Genomic DNA, 16594 nt, shown 5'->3' with positions numbered 1-16594 from the left:
GGGCGGTGTTTACTCCCAGGCTTGCAGCAGGCCAGGCAGGTATAAATATTCTCATTTTAAAGGAGAGAAAATGGAAGCTTAGAAAAGTCGTGAATACCCAGTAAATGGTAGAGATAGGACTTGAGTTCAGGCCTAGTGTGGCTTCGTTGACTGCACTATTCCAGCACCCTTCAGGAGCTAGCTGCATTTCTGTTGCTAGGAAAGTATCTTTAGAGCCTTGCCTTTAGTATTAGCTCAGGTTTAATTACTGAAGACAATCAGCAGCCTAGGGTTAAAGGGATTTTTATTTTGGCTTATAATTGTTTAAGCAAAATTTGTAGTGCCGTCTTATTGTTTTGTATTTCTTTAAGCCGATCACCCGAGAGGATCAAGCCCCCACCCCAACTTGACCTGTACTGTGAAGCCACACACAGCCTTTCAGGGCAGAGTGAGCGAAAGTTATCCTTCTTGAAAACAGAAAATGAAACAGACCAGTCCAAAATCATAGTTTCAGCTGGTTAGAATGCTAAGGGTCAGCAAAAGTAGAAACATCCTCTCAGCCTTTCCTGGAAGTTTGAGGGTTTAGTGGTAGAGAGACAAAAGGGAGTTTTCTTGACAATTTTCTAAGCTCAGGTCTATGATCAAGAGTTGCCTTTGACCTCTGAACCCTTGGGTGGCTGAAAACAAACAGCATTTTCATGGCCTTCCCCAAACAAAGCCCATTCATCTGTCCTGACACCAGTCAACCCAGACCTCAGAGTCTGTTTAGATTAGAATTGATTCCCGAACCAGGAAACCAAGAAGAGGCTGTTTAAAGGCCAATTATTAATGGCCTCATTAGAAGCCTGTGCCGTGCCATTTGAACGAAATTTACATAGAGAGAGGAAGCACATTTATAAGTGTCGGAAAGAGATGAAGAAAGAGGAAGATACTGGGGCTGTGGTATCTGCAGCTTTATTAGCAACCCTGGGGTTTCCGGAACGATGAAATAGGGGCCTGCAAGCTTCCAGCCCCAAGAGTCCCAGTGGAGCACTTCCTCCCCAGTGGTGGCCTTTGGAATGCAGGTATGGACAGTACCTCTTAAGGATCTTGACAAATTTGGCCAGTGAAGCTGTGCTTGGTTGGAGCGGCTCCAGAGACGCTGGGTCCAGGAAAGAGGTGGGTTTCTGTGGAACCCATTTCGCATGGCGGGGCAGCAGATTTTTCCGCAGTCCTTCCCAGATTTATCCCAGAGGCCGGTTGAGGGAACTTCCATCGTGGCCATGAAGCTGCTCACCCAGGAGAATTATTTCTCCGCTGGGGTCATGCTTCCTGAGATCAGCTCTTCCTTTGGTCTGGAAACTGGTTAGAAGATGGGAACCTTGAGTTGAAAATGTGGTTCTATATTAAATGAGAAGCTAATGACACAGAACTCATCAGTTCACATCCTGAGCCCTCAGTTTTCCCTGTAAAATGGAGACAGTCACATCTGTCAATGTGCCTGGGGACACTGAAAGGGACAAATGAGAATAAGAGGTTCTGAGATGCTGGGTGGTACAAGAACTCCCAATAACCCTTTGGCTTCTCGGATGAGGCTGGAGCAGCTTGGCTCTATTGCTCAGTGAAGTTTTCTAAAGGTTGAACTTGGGAGAGGGTTGGATGGCCCCAGCCCCAGCTGGGAGGTGGGAGGGCTGCAGACAGATTTTATCATCGATGGACAACTGCACTTAGGTTGTCATGGCAGCTGCAGCTGTGTGGCTATTTTTGTTCAAGCTAAAGAGCTGGTAGTGTGAGTTGGGGAGGGGAAGGGAAGAACCCTCATCCTTTGCTTTAAAACAAAACTAACACTTTGACTAGTTCATTTAGAGCAACTGGGTGGGGGTTGGATAAGGTCTTAGAGGCCTGAGGTCTGCTCTCCTCCCGCCTTTCTCCCTTAACCTGAACTTCATGTGCCTTGAAGAAGGTCATAGGAATTACCTGGTGAACAAAGGAAAACAACTTCTGTGTACGTGAGCTGGAAAAGACTGGAGTAGATTCTTGATCCAGAACCCAGCGCTGCAAACCCACCAATGTGTAGTACAGCCTGGCAGCCTCAGGACTCTACAGCTGGCATGGAACATCTGGATGGTAAGGCAGGTCGGATGTGACAGGTGAGCCAGCCTGTTGGGAAAGGAAGTCAGCATGGCCTTATGGGAGGAGTGGGTTCAATTTTCCTACTCCTTTCTGTTCCTTTCTTGTTTCCAGGGAGGCAGAGGTGGCCACCATGAGTTTATCTAAAGGCTGAGTTGGGGATATGTCCACAGCATAGGGCCTTACCTTTCTGGCATCTTGAGGATCATAAACATGAAGGTGATAAGGACAATAATTGATGTGACTTTAATGAACTCACATTAATGCTACTAAATAATCGTCACCTCCTCCCTCCCTTGGTTTGAATGCTAGTAAGAATGGGGTGGGTAAGAGTCTGGCATTCTACTGACCCCCTTAATATCATTCTGTGATTGATGACTATATGTGACTTTAGGGGTAGCTAGTGACTTGCGGGTTGAATATACTTGTCACTGTGTAGGGAGCTTTTTAAATGAAAGGAGTTAGTTGGATGGGAAATTCAATACCCATTAACCAAGGTGGGTGAACAAGGGAAAAGAAAGACCCATGGGTGATGACTGAAATGCAAAGGCCGTCTTGAAGTTTGCCAGGAAACTGGAGGGTGTAGGGGGTGACTGAAACCTAAGATCTGAGTTTCACCATTGCAAGCCTCTCTCTCACCTTCCCTCTCAGTCCCACATGCTTTTGCAACAGAGCAAAGAGTACCTTCATCTGGTACATCATGTGTGCATTTGGAATTTAGAGACAAGGCCAGGTCTGAAGTCTCCCTTTGTGCTTTCTAAGGACACAACAATAGTCATGACACTGATTTTCTAAGCTACTAAGAGACATGCTTAATCCACTTAAAAATCACTTTTCTAAGCGTTTTGTGAACCATGCTTGTGGTACACTTTCAGACATCAGGTTAATTATAGCATCTTATTTGCTCGTGAAAGCAGATAAGCAGGATGTTGACTTGGTAACAGTTTGCTAGCCACTAGCTTATTTTAGATATTTGAAGGCCCTCCTGGCTCAGGGTGTGATAGTGGAAGGCTGCTCCCCTTCTCCATTCTGACCCAGTTTACAAAAGAACTGACATATTCTGTTTGTGTCTGGGATTATTTCAAAAGCAAGCAAAGAAAATCCTTCAACCTTTAAAAAAAATAAAAATACATTTCAATCTTTGTTTTATGGAATTTCCTTTTCTCATGAATACTCTTTGCTGACAGGTCTTCAATATACAGTCCAAACTCCTTGAATGGTATTCAGGGTCCTCCCTGACACCGAGGCTCCCCTGCCCTCTCTCCCCCACCATAGAAGGTGCTCCTGCTGTGCTTCCTATAGCCCAACCATATCACTTACTCTCTTGCCTGTCTGTCCTTAATCATGCCTTTACCTCTGCTAGCAAAGTCATTCCGACCCCCTGTCAGCACTCTCTGTGCCTGTCAAGATCCTACTTGTTGCTTCTTTGGGGATGTTCTTCCTTCTTTGATTTTCTGGGGGCCATAACTGCATTTTAGAAATCCCCGCTTATTTCCCATAATGCTTTGTTTTAGTTCATTGCTGTTCTTATAATTGTTTCTGGAAGTTGGAAAAAAGCTATTTCTCTCTCGTGTGCTCCCCCAAAATTAGTGAGGACAGAACTTTTCTCACCCTAACATTTCTTGGGGGGGGGGGGCAGATAGACCTTGAATATTGGTTATTCGTCGAGAGGCAGCAAATATTTGTTGAGGAGTAAAGAAATGAATTATGGATTATTGTATTAATTTAGATGGGAAATACACCTTTTTTTTTGCAGAAAGGTAACCTCAGCACCCAAATGCTATTTGACATAATTTGTCATCTTTATCCTTCAGGAAGTCTTTTTCAATTTCTCGAAACTTCTATGCCAGCACTTTTCTAAACCTTTAGAAACATACCTCACTTCAAAAATAGGGTATTTATGGTCTCATCGCACAGGTTAGTGTTTGCAGGGAAGGTGTCAGAGATCTCAGTGTTCTTAAGTGGAACCTCATTTCCCCAGTTCAGCTGTACACTCTTTTTTTTTTTTAAGGAAGGTTTATTTTATTTAAAAAAAATTTTTTTATAAAGATTTTAATTATTCATTATAGAGAGGGGGAGAGAGAGAGATAGAGAAGGTGGGAGGAGCAGAAAGCATCAACTCCCATATGTGCCTTGACCAGGCAAGCCCAGGGTTTCGAACCGGCAACCTCAGCGTTTCCAGGTTGACACTTTATCCACTGTGCCACCACAGGTCAGGCCAGCTGTACACTCTTTAAGGCCACAACCGTGAAGGACGCTCTCTTGAGGTCCCCATGGGTCCATGTCATACATGTTCAGTAGACACATTCTAGGTGATGAAGAAGCTCAGGTTTCAGCACATCTTATGTTGGGCTTTGAGAAAGCTGTTTTATGATTTCATCCTTGTGGCTCAGGTAGATGGAGGAGAATCAGAATAGATGAGAAATTTTATCCTGAGTGGAACAGCCTTCAGAGGCGTCTCAGACCTCAGGCAAGTCTCTGTTTCCTGCCCCATCTGTGTGATGTTAAATTTGGGTCCCGGCCTGGGGTGCAAATGAAGAGGGAACACAGCCCCGTTCTTTCCTGGACCCTGCTATGTAGTAGGTTGCGTGTCAGTTTTCTGCATTCTTCCAAGAAATCTTGAATCTTCTTCACTCTCTTTTATCAGCTATTCCGGAAATTCAGGACACAAATCGACGAGCTCCTGCTCCTTCGTTCAGCCCAGACATCCACGTTTCCCTGCCTGGCCCCAACGGCCGTTTCTCTTTCACTCCATTTTGGCTAGATTGGTGGGAGTTCTTAATTCTCAATTGAAATTTACCTCCTTAATTCCCTTCTCAGTTCACCTTCTTTTTCCAAAGTTTAGAGAAGAGAAATCAGGATGTTTATGCTATAGGTTTTCTTCCCTTCCCACCTTCACTTTACTATATTTTAAAAACTACTGATAGACTTAGCTTCCCAAAATGAAGCAGTACGTACAGCATAATTCAGCTTTGCTCAGACTTCAGTCATACGAGGATCACCAACATGGTTTTGGTTTACAAACACTAACCTGTGCGATGAGACCATAAATACCCCTATTTTTGAAGTGAGGTATGTTTCTAAAGGTTTAGAAAAGTGCTGGCATAGAAGTTTCGAGAAATTGAAAAAAGACTTCCTGAAGGATAAAGACGACAAATTATGTCAAATAGCATTTGGGTGCTGAGGTTACCTTTCTGCAAAAAAAGGTGTATTTCCCATCTAAATTAATACAATAATCCATAATTCATTTCTTTACTCCTCAACAAATATTTGCTGCCTCTCGACGAATAACCAATATTCAAGGTCTATCTGCCCCCCCCCAATAAATGTTAGGGTGAGAAAAGTTCTGTCCTCACTAATATTGGGGGAGCACACAAGAGAGAAATAGCTTTTTTCCAACTTCCAGAAACAAATAAGAACAGCAATGAACTAAAACAAATTATTGAAATATAATTTATATGCCATGCAGTTCACCCGCTTAAAATTTATAATTCTATGAATTTTTTTTTAAATGTGGCAAAATATAATATTTGCCATTTTAACCAATTTTAAGTATACGACTCAGTGGCGTGAACTATGTATATTCACAGTGCTGCACAACCCTCGCCACTGTCTATTTCTAGAACTTTTCCATTGTGCTGTTTATACTATTTTCTTTAAGTCAATTCATGTTTTTTTAATTTAAGTAAATTTCTTTTAAAAGGAAACTCTGCCACTATAAATGAAAAAAAAAAAACACCGTATCTCATGATATAAAAAGAAGGTAACTAGAAAATAAAACAATGAAACCAAACAGTGCATTAAATTCTACTAGACACTCAGACCTGTGGGCTCACAGCCTTGCTCTCTCTCTGGTGCAAAGGGAGACACGCATGTTAAAGAGGTTATTAAAGGCACCACACCTTCTTACCAAATGGAACCTTTCTTCTGATGTAAGTGGGATTAAAAGAAATGAAAGGGGACTTTCTCACAGGGTGGCTCGGTGTCACTGACTGTTTGCTGTACACTTTAGAATCATTTCCTGTACCACGACGGTGCATGGCTGACAGTGTGGGAAATGTGAGAGTGCATCAGAGCATGGATTTGGGGGTGAAATCTCATACAGCATATACTGTACTATTTGGACAACTTAAATTTCTGTGCCATAGTTTTCTCATCTGTGAAATGGGTAGAATTACTAGTCACTTAGTTGTGATAAAATGGAATCATATATGTTAAGGATTTTGCAAGGTTTCTGGGAGATAGTAAATGCTCAACAAATTGCAACTGTGGTCATTTCTAAGAATGAACCTTGCCTGTACTTTCCCCAAAGCTTAGCATTATCTTTGAAGAGAAGTTAGCTTGTGTACTCTGAAAAATACTCTTCAAAATCAGCACACACCTTTCTCTTGTTCTTCTTACCCTACCCCTCTTGTGGGCTGTCAAAAAAACCATTGTCCCACCCGAGTGCGAGACGATGAGCAGGACAGAGGCAGTAAGCGCTGTAGTCTGAAAAGTTAATTGGAAAGTAAGAGAGCGCAGCCTTGGGGTCAGAGGCCCCTCAGGCACATGGGATCCTAGCTGGGCCAGTTGGCATTCAGTGTCTCTTGACTTTAACCCCATCGTTGGAATGTTCCTGTTGGTTCGGGTGGCAGGTCAGTATTCCTGATCAAGGTGGCATTGCTCAGAATAAGGCAGCACCACCAGATGCTGGTAAGTGAAAACCCACATCATGTTTCATGTGCTGCAGTCACAACCCCAGACCAGGAATAGAATTGACACCGCTTCCTGCCCTGGGCCACATTCACCAAGGAGGCAGGGCATAGACACCCGGGGCCAGTTTCTGCCGGGCCCCTTGCTGGCCTGCTGCGTGACCTTAGCCAGGTTACTTCAATCCTTCAGGCACGGTGTTTCCATCTGTAAAATGGAAATAGGATCTTGATTTCTATCTCATAAGGATGTTGTGACAATTAAGTGAGATGAAGACTATTAAGCAGTCACTGTGATATTCAGTACATGGTACTTTTATTGTTTTCATTATTAGTAATAATAAGGAGTCTGTCGCCAGCCGTCTTACCTAATATGCTGCTTCATGTGGCTTGTTGTGAACCCAGGTGTATGTGTATACACAATGTATGTAAAATTTATAGTTCTCTTTTAGACCCAAATAATGTGTAGACTCCCTTGTAGAGGAAAAAATTTAATTGTTAACAGATTATTATGATGTGGTTTAATATGTATAAACATATTCAACTTCTTATGTTTACTGTTCTTTCCCAACCCTGAAAGTAAATAAATGAACAAGATGCAAGCACAGGTATAAAATAAAAGGCAGACTGACTATACTCATGTCATAGGCGATGCTGCCTTATTGAAGCAGCTTCATGAACATGGCGGGAGGCTATAGCGCTCCCAGATTCTGTCGCGTTGGGGGGGTGTCTATTGGGACTTGGTTCTCCCCCTACCCTTCTCTATGTGAAAGTAGTGTTCGGGGGAACCTTGTGTTCTCTTGTCACAAATGCCTCTTCTACATAACGACCTGCCCCCTCTTTTTTCCTCATCAGTCCCTGACATTCAGAGTAGCATGACCTTAGTTGCAGAATGATTGCAAACACACACGCAGGACCCTGTTATAACATGCTCATCCAGGTGATCTGGAATATCTTTGCATTTGTATCCTGTTTTAAAGGCATTGTTATCTAAATGAAATGCCAAAGCACAAATTCTCATGAGGACTATGTCAGAGGACTTTCAGCTAGTTTGAGAAACATTGGTTCACAGCCTGCCTAGATCCCCGAAATATTTGAAGCAGGCTCTAATATTAAAGAGTATGAAAAAGAGGAATAGGCGAGAACAAGCCCTAGGATAAGAGCACAATAGTAGTTAAGAACCAAAATTGGGCTCTGGCCGGTTGGCTCAGCGGTAGAGCGTCGGCCTGGCGTGCGGGGGGACCCGGGTTCGATTCCCGGTCAGGGCACATAGGAGAAGCGCCCATTTGCTTCTCCCCCCTCCCTTCCTCTCTGTCTCTCTCTTCCCCTCCTGCAGCCAAGGCTCCATTGGAGCAAAGATGGCCTGGGCGCTGGGGATGGCTCCTTGGCCTCTGCCCCAGGCGCTAGAGTGGCTCTGGTCATGGCAGAGCGATGCCCCGGAGGGGCAGAGCATCGCCCCCTGGTGGGCAGAGCATCGCCCCTGGTGGGCGTGCTGGGTGGATCCGGTCGGGCGCTTGCGGGAGTCTGTCTGACTGTCTCTCCCCGTTTCCAGCTTCAGAAAAATACAAAAAAAAAAGAAAAAAAAAGAAAAAAAGAACCAAAATTGTCACTGAGCTACCTGGCATCCAGGGCAAATGGTGAAACACATCACGTTAGCTTGTTTGTATTGCCTAAGAGAAAGGAGGCAAGTTCTCGGAAGAGACAAACTTTTCCTGCCACTGAATCCTAGCAAAGTTGTCACTTGGGGCCTTTATGGATGAGATTTAGAGAGCAGAATGCACAGAGAAAGTCTTCCCGTAATGTTCTCACAGTATCTCGTTGAAGCTGAGGGGAAATTGTTAAATTTTAAAGCAGTGAGGACGCTATTGGTGTCTTAATAATACTTGACATTGGGGAGGATCCTTGGGGTTTTCAGACTGCCTTCACTCAGACATTTAGTTTTTGAGCCTCAGGACAACAAAGGTGGTATTATCTTCAAGGTGGAGAGGGGTCTACATGTTTAAGTAGGAAAGTGTGGGGCCATCTTCTGTGTCAGGTGGGTCTCAGTAGTGCTTATGTCTGGGTTGGCATTTCCTTCGGAGGAAACCAAATCTGCTGAAGCGGTTAGACCCTCGCCCAGTCTGCAGTGGGCTGTGGAAGAGCCCCACGGGACTGGGAAGAACGGAAGTGAGAGTGTTGTCAATCAGCACCACCAGAATCACCCCGCAGAGTGAGTGACATCCTGCCTGGCTTCCCAAAATGAATTAGCTGCTGGTAGCTACCTAAGGGGACTCAAAGAAAAGGCCTGCGACAAGGAAGTGATGCACAGCCCCTCTGATCTCTGCGGAATATCTGCCAAGGGCTGCACTATTAGGATCGATCTCATTGATGCCAAACTGGTGAAACAATTAGCCAACATTCAGTTGCCATTATTTTCCTTACCTCATCCCCATGATCAAAGTGCTTCCTCACTGTGAAAAGTATGAAAATATATGAAAGGTTGGAAGAAGGAAGAAAAGAGGGAGTGAGGTGGGAGAGCCATGCATAATCCAATCACATGTTTTCTTCTCACCTTTAAAAAGGCAGTTTTCTTTATATAATTAATATCCCACACTCTAAGATATATGATTTTATATTCTGCTCTTTTACTTCACATACGTCATAAGCTTTTACCTTAAACTCCTTGAAAATGTTTTTATCTTTGTCTGCATTTTTAACATTTATTTTCCTCATTAAGAGAGATTTTTAGAAGTAGAATTATGTGGCCAAAGGCAAGAACATTTTAAAGGCTTTCTCTTTTGCTGTCTGTGGACACCTGTCTCTCTAGAAAAGTTGTATGTGTTTATACTCTCCTCTGCATTAAATGAGAGTGTCTGTTTTACCTCACCTTCAACCATTTCCTTATGTAACAAAGTAAGATAGCAATATGTTATTTTTATTTATTTGTAATTCCATGGTGATCAGCGATAATGAATTATGTATATATATATATTTCTTTTTTGATGAGATGATTTATATTTCTTCCTTTTTATGTCTGCTTATTGGGCTTTGGGTGTTTTTAGAGAGATTTCTGTGACCTCTTAACATAAAAAGGAGATTAACCTCTTGGCATATGTATTTCAAATTTTAACCCATTTGTGATTTGCCATTGAATTTTTTAGTAACAGCTTTATTGAGATATAATTTACATAACATACAGTTTACCCATTTAAAGTGTACAATTGAATGATTTTGAGGGGGTATAGTCACAGGCTTGTGCAACTGTTACCACAATTAATTCTAGAATATTTTCATCACTTTAAAAAGAAACCATATACCCTTTAGCTATTGTCTGACCTCACCCTGCCCCCCAAGTTCCCCTGCCCCCAGCAACCACTGATCTACTTTCTGTCTCGATAGATTTGCCTATTCTAGACATACCATATATTTGAAATTATATACAGGGTTTGGCAAAAGTAGGTTTATAGTTATGAGTATGCAAAACAGTTTATTCTTGTATTATTATTTATTGATTATTGTGTTATTCTTCCATACGAACAACTGTAAATCTACTTTAGCTCTACCCTGTAATATGTTGGGGGTTTTTTTCTGGTGTGTGTGTGTGTGTGTGTGTGTGTGTGTGTGTGTGTCTGGCTCCTTTCACTTGGCATAGTGTTTGCAATGTTCATCTATGTTGCAGCATGTATCAATATTTTATTCCTTTTTATGGCTAAGTAATAAAATTCATCAGTTGATGTACATTTGGGTTGTTTCCACCTTTTGGCTATTATGACTAATGCTTCTATAAACATTATAATTTAATGTTTATGTTTTAAAATTTTTGTTTTACTGAAGTTTTAAAACCATGTCATCAACCCTATTGCTTGTTTTAGATTGTATTTCTTCATTTGTTTAAGATGAACAAATTCTTTCCTAAACCAATGATAAAAGATTTAACCCCATTTTCATCCTTTTGATTTTTAAAATTTGTTTTATTTTTATTTCAATCTATAATTGTTCTACATTTAATTTTTGGAGTTTATGAGAATTAGGAAGAATCTAAATGGTCCCTCTGCTCCCCCGCCCCATAGCTAAATTTCTCCACACCATCTGCCGAGTCATCCTTCTCACCAACCATTTTCTTTATTCTGTACTGATTTTTAATGCTTTCTTTATCACATACTATGTTTTTATGAGAGTGAAGCTTGGCTTGTAGGTTATCTATTGTATTTAATTGCTCTATTTAATTGTTTATGACTTTAATATGAAATAGGACTACACTTGATGGTTTTTTAAACTTTAGTAGGAGACATAACATATAAATAGAATTTTCTTAGATAAGAAAGTTGAATTTTATAAAGAAGAACATTGCCACAATGACAATTTAAACAACAATGCAAGGAGGGTGCATGGCTTCATTTGAAAACCAAGGAAGATTATTCATTTAGTCAGGCTTTCTATGTATTTTGAGACAATTTTGGTAATTTATATTTTCTATAAACATAGTATTGACATTTTCAAAAGTCTTCGCATAGAGTTTTCACATCAGTGTGTTTCCAGAAATTCTTCATAGCTGCCGTTATCATATTTTTCTCATTTGGCTTATTTATATTTTCTCTATTCTTTTATAATTATATTTACTAGAGCTTTGATTCTTTGGCCAGCAGATAAATGGGTCAGCAATTTGGAAGAAATTAAGAGGTTTTCTTTTTTGAAGTAGTGGTAGATTGTACTGTGGGACTATCCCACGGAGACTGTGCCTGTCTAATAAATTAGAATATGTACTTGGCAAGAGAGTGTCTAAACAATTCTGGATCAATGGTTAGTTCTGTGTAGCTTTTTCCAATTTTAAGTAACTGATTGAATGTTTTCAGTCAGTAGGATTATTTTTTCATCCAGGAAGAACCTCAGAAAGGAAAAAAGATGGGATGTTCAGGCATCTAATAATAAAAAATTGAAGCTTGATGTGATAGTATATAATTATTAGGAAGAAGAATATTCATTATCCCTGATCTTTTTGACTTTTTTATTCACAGGCTCGTGGCGGGTAGGAGTTGCATGGGTAGCATTGCATGTACAGCTCTGTCCATGGGGATGAGCCCTAGATGTTTTAAAAGTAACTGATCAGGGAGAGAAGGGTGTGGGAAAGGGCAGAACCAGCAGAGAAAATGTCAGCCTTCAGTTAATTAGGCTTGGAGAGCAGGGAGGTGGGGGACGAGTGCAGTTAGCCTTTGCAGGGGAATATTAGCACCGAGCGAGCGAGTCAGTGGGAACAGAAAGGAGAGCTATAGAAGAATGGTGACTCTGATGCCTAGCGAAAAACAAGATCACCCTCCTTGCAACTCCCAGGGTGCTTTGCCTCTTAACACTCAATTCTGCCTGGATTCCTGTTGTACAGATAAGGTCAGAGACCTGCACTCACTGAGCCAGGCCTTCTGGAATAATGCTTCTTGGGAGAAAACATGGAGGGGGAAGAGGAGCAGGATTGCATGCCTCAATGCCCATCACACTCTGGGGTCATGAGTAGACTGCTGTCAGCACAGATGTCAGGCTCTAGGACAGGAATGGGAAGCCTCAGCCCCTCCTCTGGCCTGAGCAGGTCTTGCAGATCCTTGCTGAGGACCTTGCTCCTAGCTCTGCTTCCTCACTTCAGCCTTCAAGGTTGTGAGAGCACAGCCTCTCTACTCGCATGAACTGGGTCTAGTGTGCAAGCCTGTGGTTACAGGTTTCTGTGGGGACATATCAGTGGTCTGACCCACCAGCTACCCCAGCATTCTACTAGAACTGATCACCATGAGCTTTGTAGGAAGCCAGCTCCTTCCCTGGGAGACCAACTGTAGGAATCAACCAAGCTAATCCTGACCTCTCACCCAGCCACATGAGCTCCATGAAGGGAGGATTGATGTCTGATTCATCTTCATGTCCTCTCAGTGGCTAACATACTTGGTTGGCTCTGTAAGTGGATTAAGAGTGCAGAAGAGCAAGCCCATGAAAGTGATGTTAAATCTTCCCTCTCTTCTTTGTGTGCGTGTGTTTCTTAAGTGAGAGGAGGGGAGGCAGAGAGACAGACTCCCACATGCGCCCTGACCAGGATCCACCCGGCAAAACAACTAGAGGGTGATGCTCTGCCCATCTGGGGCTGTTGCTCTGTTGCAACTGGAGCCATTTTAGCTCCTGAGGCGAGGTCCTGGTGCCATCCTCAGCACCTGGGCCAACTTGCTCCAGTGGAGCCTTGGCTGCGGGAGGGGAAGAGAGAGATAGAAGGGAGAGGGGAAAGGGTGGAGAAGCAGATGGTTGCTTCTCCTGTGTGCTCTGACTGGCAATCGAACCTGGGATGTCCACAGGCCGGGCCGATGCTCTACCACTGAGCCAATAGCCAGAGCCTCCCCCCCCCCTTCTTACCCATTCTTGAACGTTTGTCTCTTTTTGAAGGTCTGATTAAATTTCTGAACTATCTCCAGAAAAGTGTAGGCAGACACACTCAGATGCATATGCAGAATCTTGCACAGGTAGCCAACCTATCAGTGGGTGGACCCTGGCTAAGGGCCAGGCCATAGAGTTCTGGTGGGTTCCATTTACACTGTCTCAGCATCATCTCATGTGTGCCATGACTCATACATCTGCATCAGTGCATGCTCTAATCTTTTCACGGAAGATACATTGGCTATGATATTGATCTGGAACATGGTTACCCTGATCTCAGGTTTGTTGAAAACGATTGCTTTTCACTGTTGCTCTGAAGGGAGTGCATTAGCTAGCCATGACGCTGAGGAATCACCAACTGTAGCTTCCTGGACAGGCTTTACTTGATGTTCAAAAGATGACCTTTAAGTGGACAGCCCATTCTTTTTTTTTTTTTTTTTTTTTGTATTTTTCTGAAGCTGGAAACGGGGAAAGACAGTCAGACAGACTTCCGCATGCGCCCGACCGGGATCCACCCGGCACGCTCACCAGGGGCGATGCTCTGCCCACCAGGGGTTGATGCTCTGCCCCTCTGGGGCGTCGCTCTGCCGCAACCAGAGCCACTCTAGTGCCTGGGGCAGAGGCCAAGGAGCCATCCCCAGCGCCCGGGCCATCTTTGCTCCAATGGAGCCTTGGCTGCGGGAGGGGAAGAGAGAGACAGAGAGGAAGAAGGGGGTTGGAGAAGCAAATGGGCACTTCTCCTATGTGCCCTAGCCGGGAATTGAACCCGGGTCCCCCGCACGCCAGGCTGATGCTCTACCACTGAGCCAACCGGCCAGGGCCGGACAGCCCATTCTTGACCCCACCTGCAAAGAAGGGACTTCCTTTCCTCACAACCACCAAAGCCAGCCCTGCAAGAAGTCCAGAGGTAAATCTTCTGGAAGCGTATTAGCTGAGACTCGACTTGCCCGCCTCAGACAGCAGCCTGCCTCAGACTTTCCTTTCTACCATCATCCCCCTGCTGTCACCCTGCCCTGTGGCCTACATGGTGGTTGACTTTTCCCTATTAGGTCCTCTTTCACGATTTCCTGAGTCACTCCCTTCAGCTTGTATTTGTTTAACATTCAGAGCCATTTCCTATTTAGTAATGTTTGGGGCTCTCGTGGTGTGGAACATACCCATCAGTTCTCCTTCCTTCTGTCCCATTCAGCGGTGTTCTTTGTTCATAGATTCTGGCTGCGACTCAGTCACCGACACTGAGACAGAGGACGAGAAGGTCCTGGCCAACCTGAAGCAGCAGAGCCTGCCGCTGGAAACTTCACCTGGGAACCTGATGGTGGTGCAGCCAGACCGCATTCGCTGTGGGGTAAGCGCTTCTGGGGCTGGTGGATCGATGTCAGAACGGGGGCTGTCGGGCTTCTCAGTGGATGCATTTGTTGGGATAAAGGGAACAGGGTCCTCCTGTTGAACCTCAGTGTAATCCTAGCCTTCCTGTGGGGTTTCCCCTGTACAGTAGCTTCCCGGGGAACCCAGTGCCCCGGTCTTGGGTACACCCCATTCCTTTAAGTCAAAGGAGCCCAGGATTATATGTGCCATCGATCTGAGACTTTTAGTTCATGGATCCAAAACTTAGAACATGTGATAGACCAGTAGATATGAGCATGACAAGACGCTCGTGCCGCCCGTGGAGGTAGAGGCCCAGCTCTGCTCCTGCTGACGTCAGCATAGTGCTGGGAGGCAGGAGACAGGAGGCATTTGAGAGCTTGCTGCTCCATCAGCTGGTCACTGGTATGGCCCAAATGAGTGCCATGGAGCTTAGTGGCGTAAACTTGCTCGCAATATTTGTTGGCTAAAGGGGTAAGATTAATGCCTAAGCATAATGTGGATATCATTTTCAAGGGTGGGACATAAATTAACTGGCGAATTGCATGTGAGGACTACTTATGGGCCACTGCCATTGGAATTCTACCGTAGTATTGATAGTTTCTCATGGTCGTTCCTTCCCTGGTGAACAATGTGTAATATTAGTTCAGAGCAGCGAAGTGCTTTCCTGAGGATACACGCCCTTTGCTAAGTTTGCCACTGTGGGCTCCTTGATATTAGACGGGGAAGAGCTGTGGCAATGGGGAATACCAGGTCCCTTGACTTTGTGAGTGCTTTTCCGAGCAGCCTGAGGTGACAAGGCGAGGACTCCCTGCATGAGGGTTCAAACTGCTGCTTTGGGCTGGATTGAACCCAAAAATGTTTATTTTGGACTGCTCAGTGTCTTAAAAGTTAGGCATGAAAATCGTGTTTGCAGCTTTCCTTGACTCAGAGTCTGAGAGGACTGGCCGGGCCGAGCAGCCCTTTAGACGGAGCTTGCATCTCCCAGTTCGCTCCATACTCCTTCCTGCCTCATTCCGAGATCAGGCTGGCGAGTGCCTATTGGTGGTGGGTTTGGCACTAAAGAACGATGCCCTTCACAGGCCTGCCTGATCCTCCAGGCTTTCATTCTCCCATCCTGGCTCCCACTGACCCAGGTTACGCCCTGTTGCCTACTCTGGATCTCTGGGTCCTGGAACATCTAGGCTGTGGTTAGATCCTGACTGTCAGTAGTGGACACACACTCATTCTGTCTGGCTCCACATGCTCCCTGGGAGCAGGAGCAGGTGGATCAGGGTTGGGCCTGTGGCAGGAGTCAGGTTAACCACAAATATTCAAACACATTCATATTCAGCCTCAGCAGCCCCCAGGAGCCAGGGTCACATGCCTCCCTTGCCTGTTGTGAAATCACAGCCCTTGTCAAGAAGTGCTCTGTGAGGATTTAATAGCAGAATCTTAGGATGAACATTAGGCGATTAGCTTTGGCCAGAAATGTCCCCTTTTCATGGCTTTTTTAAAAGGGGGGCTTGTCCTTACCAGTCCCATGCCTTGGAGGACCATTCCCCAGCACAGTAAAACAAGATAATTACATTTGGCAGGCTCGGCAAAATCGCTATTCAGGTTGCTCAGTGCCTTTGGAAAATTAACCCCCCCGTAAGTTATTTTTGTCCTTCCAGGAACAGCATTTAGTTGCAGAACAAGAGGGCTTCTCTAGGCTGGTGCCTCTCACACTGTGAGGTGCATGAGCCACTCAGGGTCTTGGTAGAATGCACGCTCTGGTTCAGTGGGTCCAGGTAGGGCCTGAGCCATTTGTAACAAGCTTCCAGGGGAAGCCAACGCTGTTTGTCCCGTGGCCTCGCTTTGGGTAGCAAGGCTAGTCTGGAGCAGTGCTTCTCCAGCTATCTGTGGGGAAGAATCTTTTGAAAATTTTGTTTTTAAATTTCCAAGTTTGCCACAGACTGAGGTTTTTTATCAAATACAATGAAAAAGAAATGCTTTAAAAAAATGAAATGATAAGACATAAAATATAAGCTCCAGGTTTTAAAATTGTTACCCTTAGGTTCAATGTACATAAGATTACTCCATCAAATTGTTAT

The 16594-nt window shown here is 44.2% G+C and overlaps 1 protein-coding gene across 3 annotated transcripts in view; it reads left to right on the top strand.

Annotated features, from left to right (window-relative positions):
• Positions 1-16594, top strand: part of PIK3AP1 (phosphoinositide-3-kinase adaptor protein 1) — a 124388-nt gene that overhangs the window by 51987 nt on the left and 55807 nt on the right. Inside the window, exons 1-3 of one of the 3 annotated variants that reach the window (XM_066239302.1) lie at positions 948-1043; positions 1919-2085; positions 14366-14502. In XM_066239302.1, the coding sequence (XP_066095399.1) occupies positions 2028-2085; positions 14366-14502 (195 nt within the window). In that variant the 5' untranslated portion in view covers positions 948-1043; positions 1919-2027. Of the gene's footprint in view, positions 1-947; positions 1138-1918; positions 2086-14365; positions 14503-16594 lie in introns of those variants that run through there. The other 2 variants (XM_066239303.1, XM_066239301.1) reach the window with 2 other exon arrangements.

This window comes from Saccopteryx bilineata, chromosome 7 (genome assembly GCF_036850765.1).
Source record: "Saccopteryx bilineata isolate mSacBil1 chromosome 7, mSacBil1_pri_phased_curated, whole genome shotgun sequence".
Classification (NCBI taxonomy): Eukaryota; Metazoa; Chordata; class Mammalia; order Chiroptera; family Emballonuridae; genus Saccopteryx; species Saccopteryx bilineata.
Note: the sequence above shows the minus strand (reverse complement) of the source record. Positions and strands in the feature narration are given on the sequence as shown.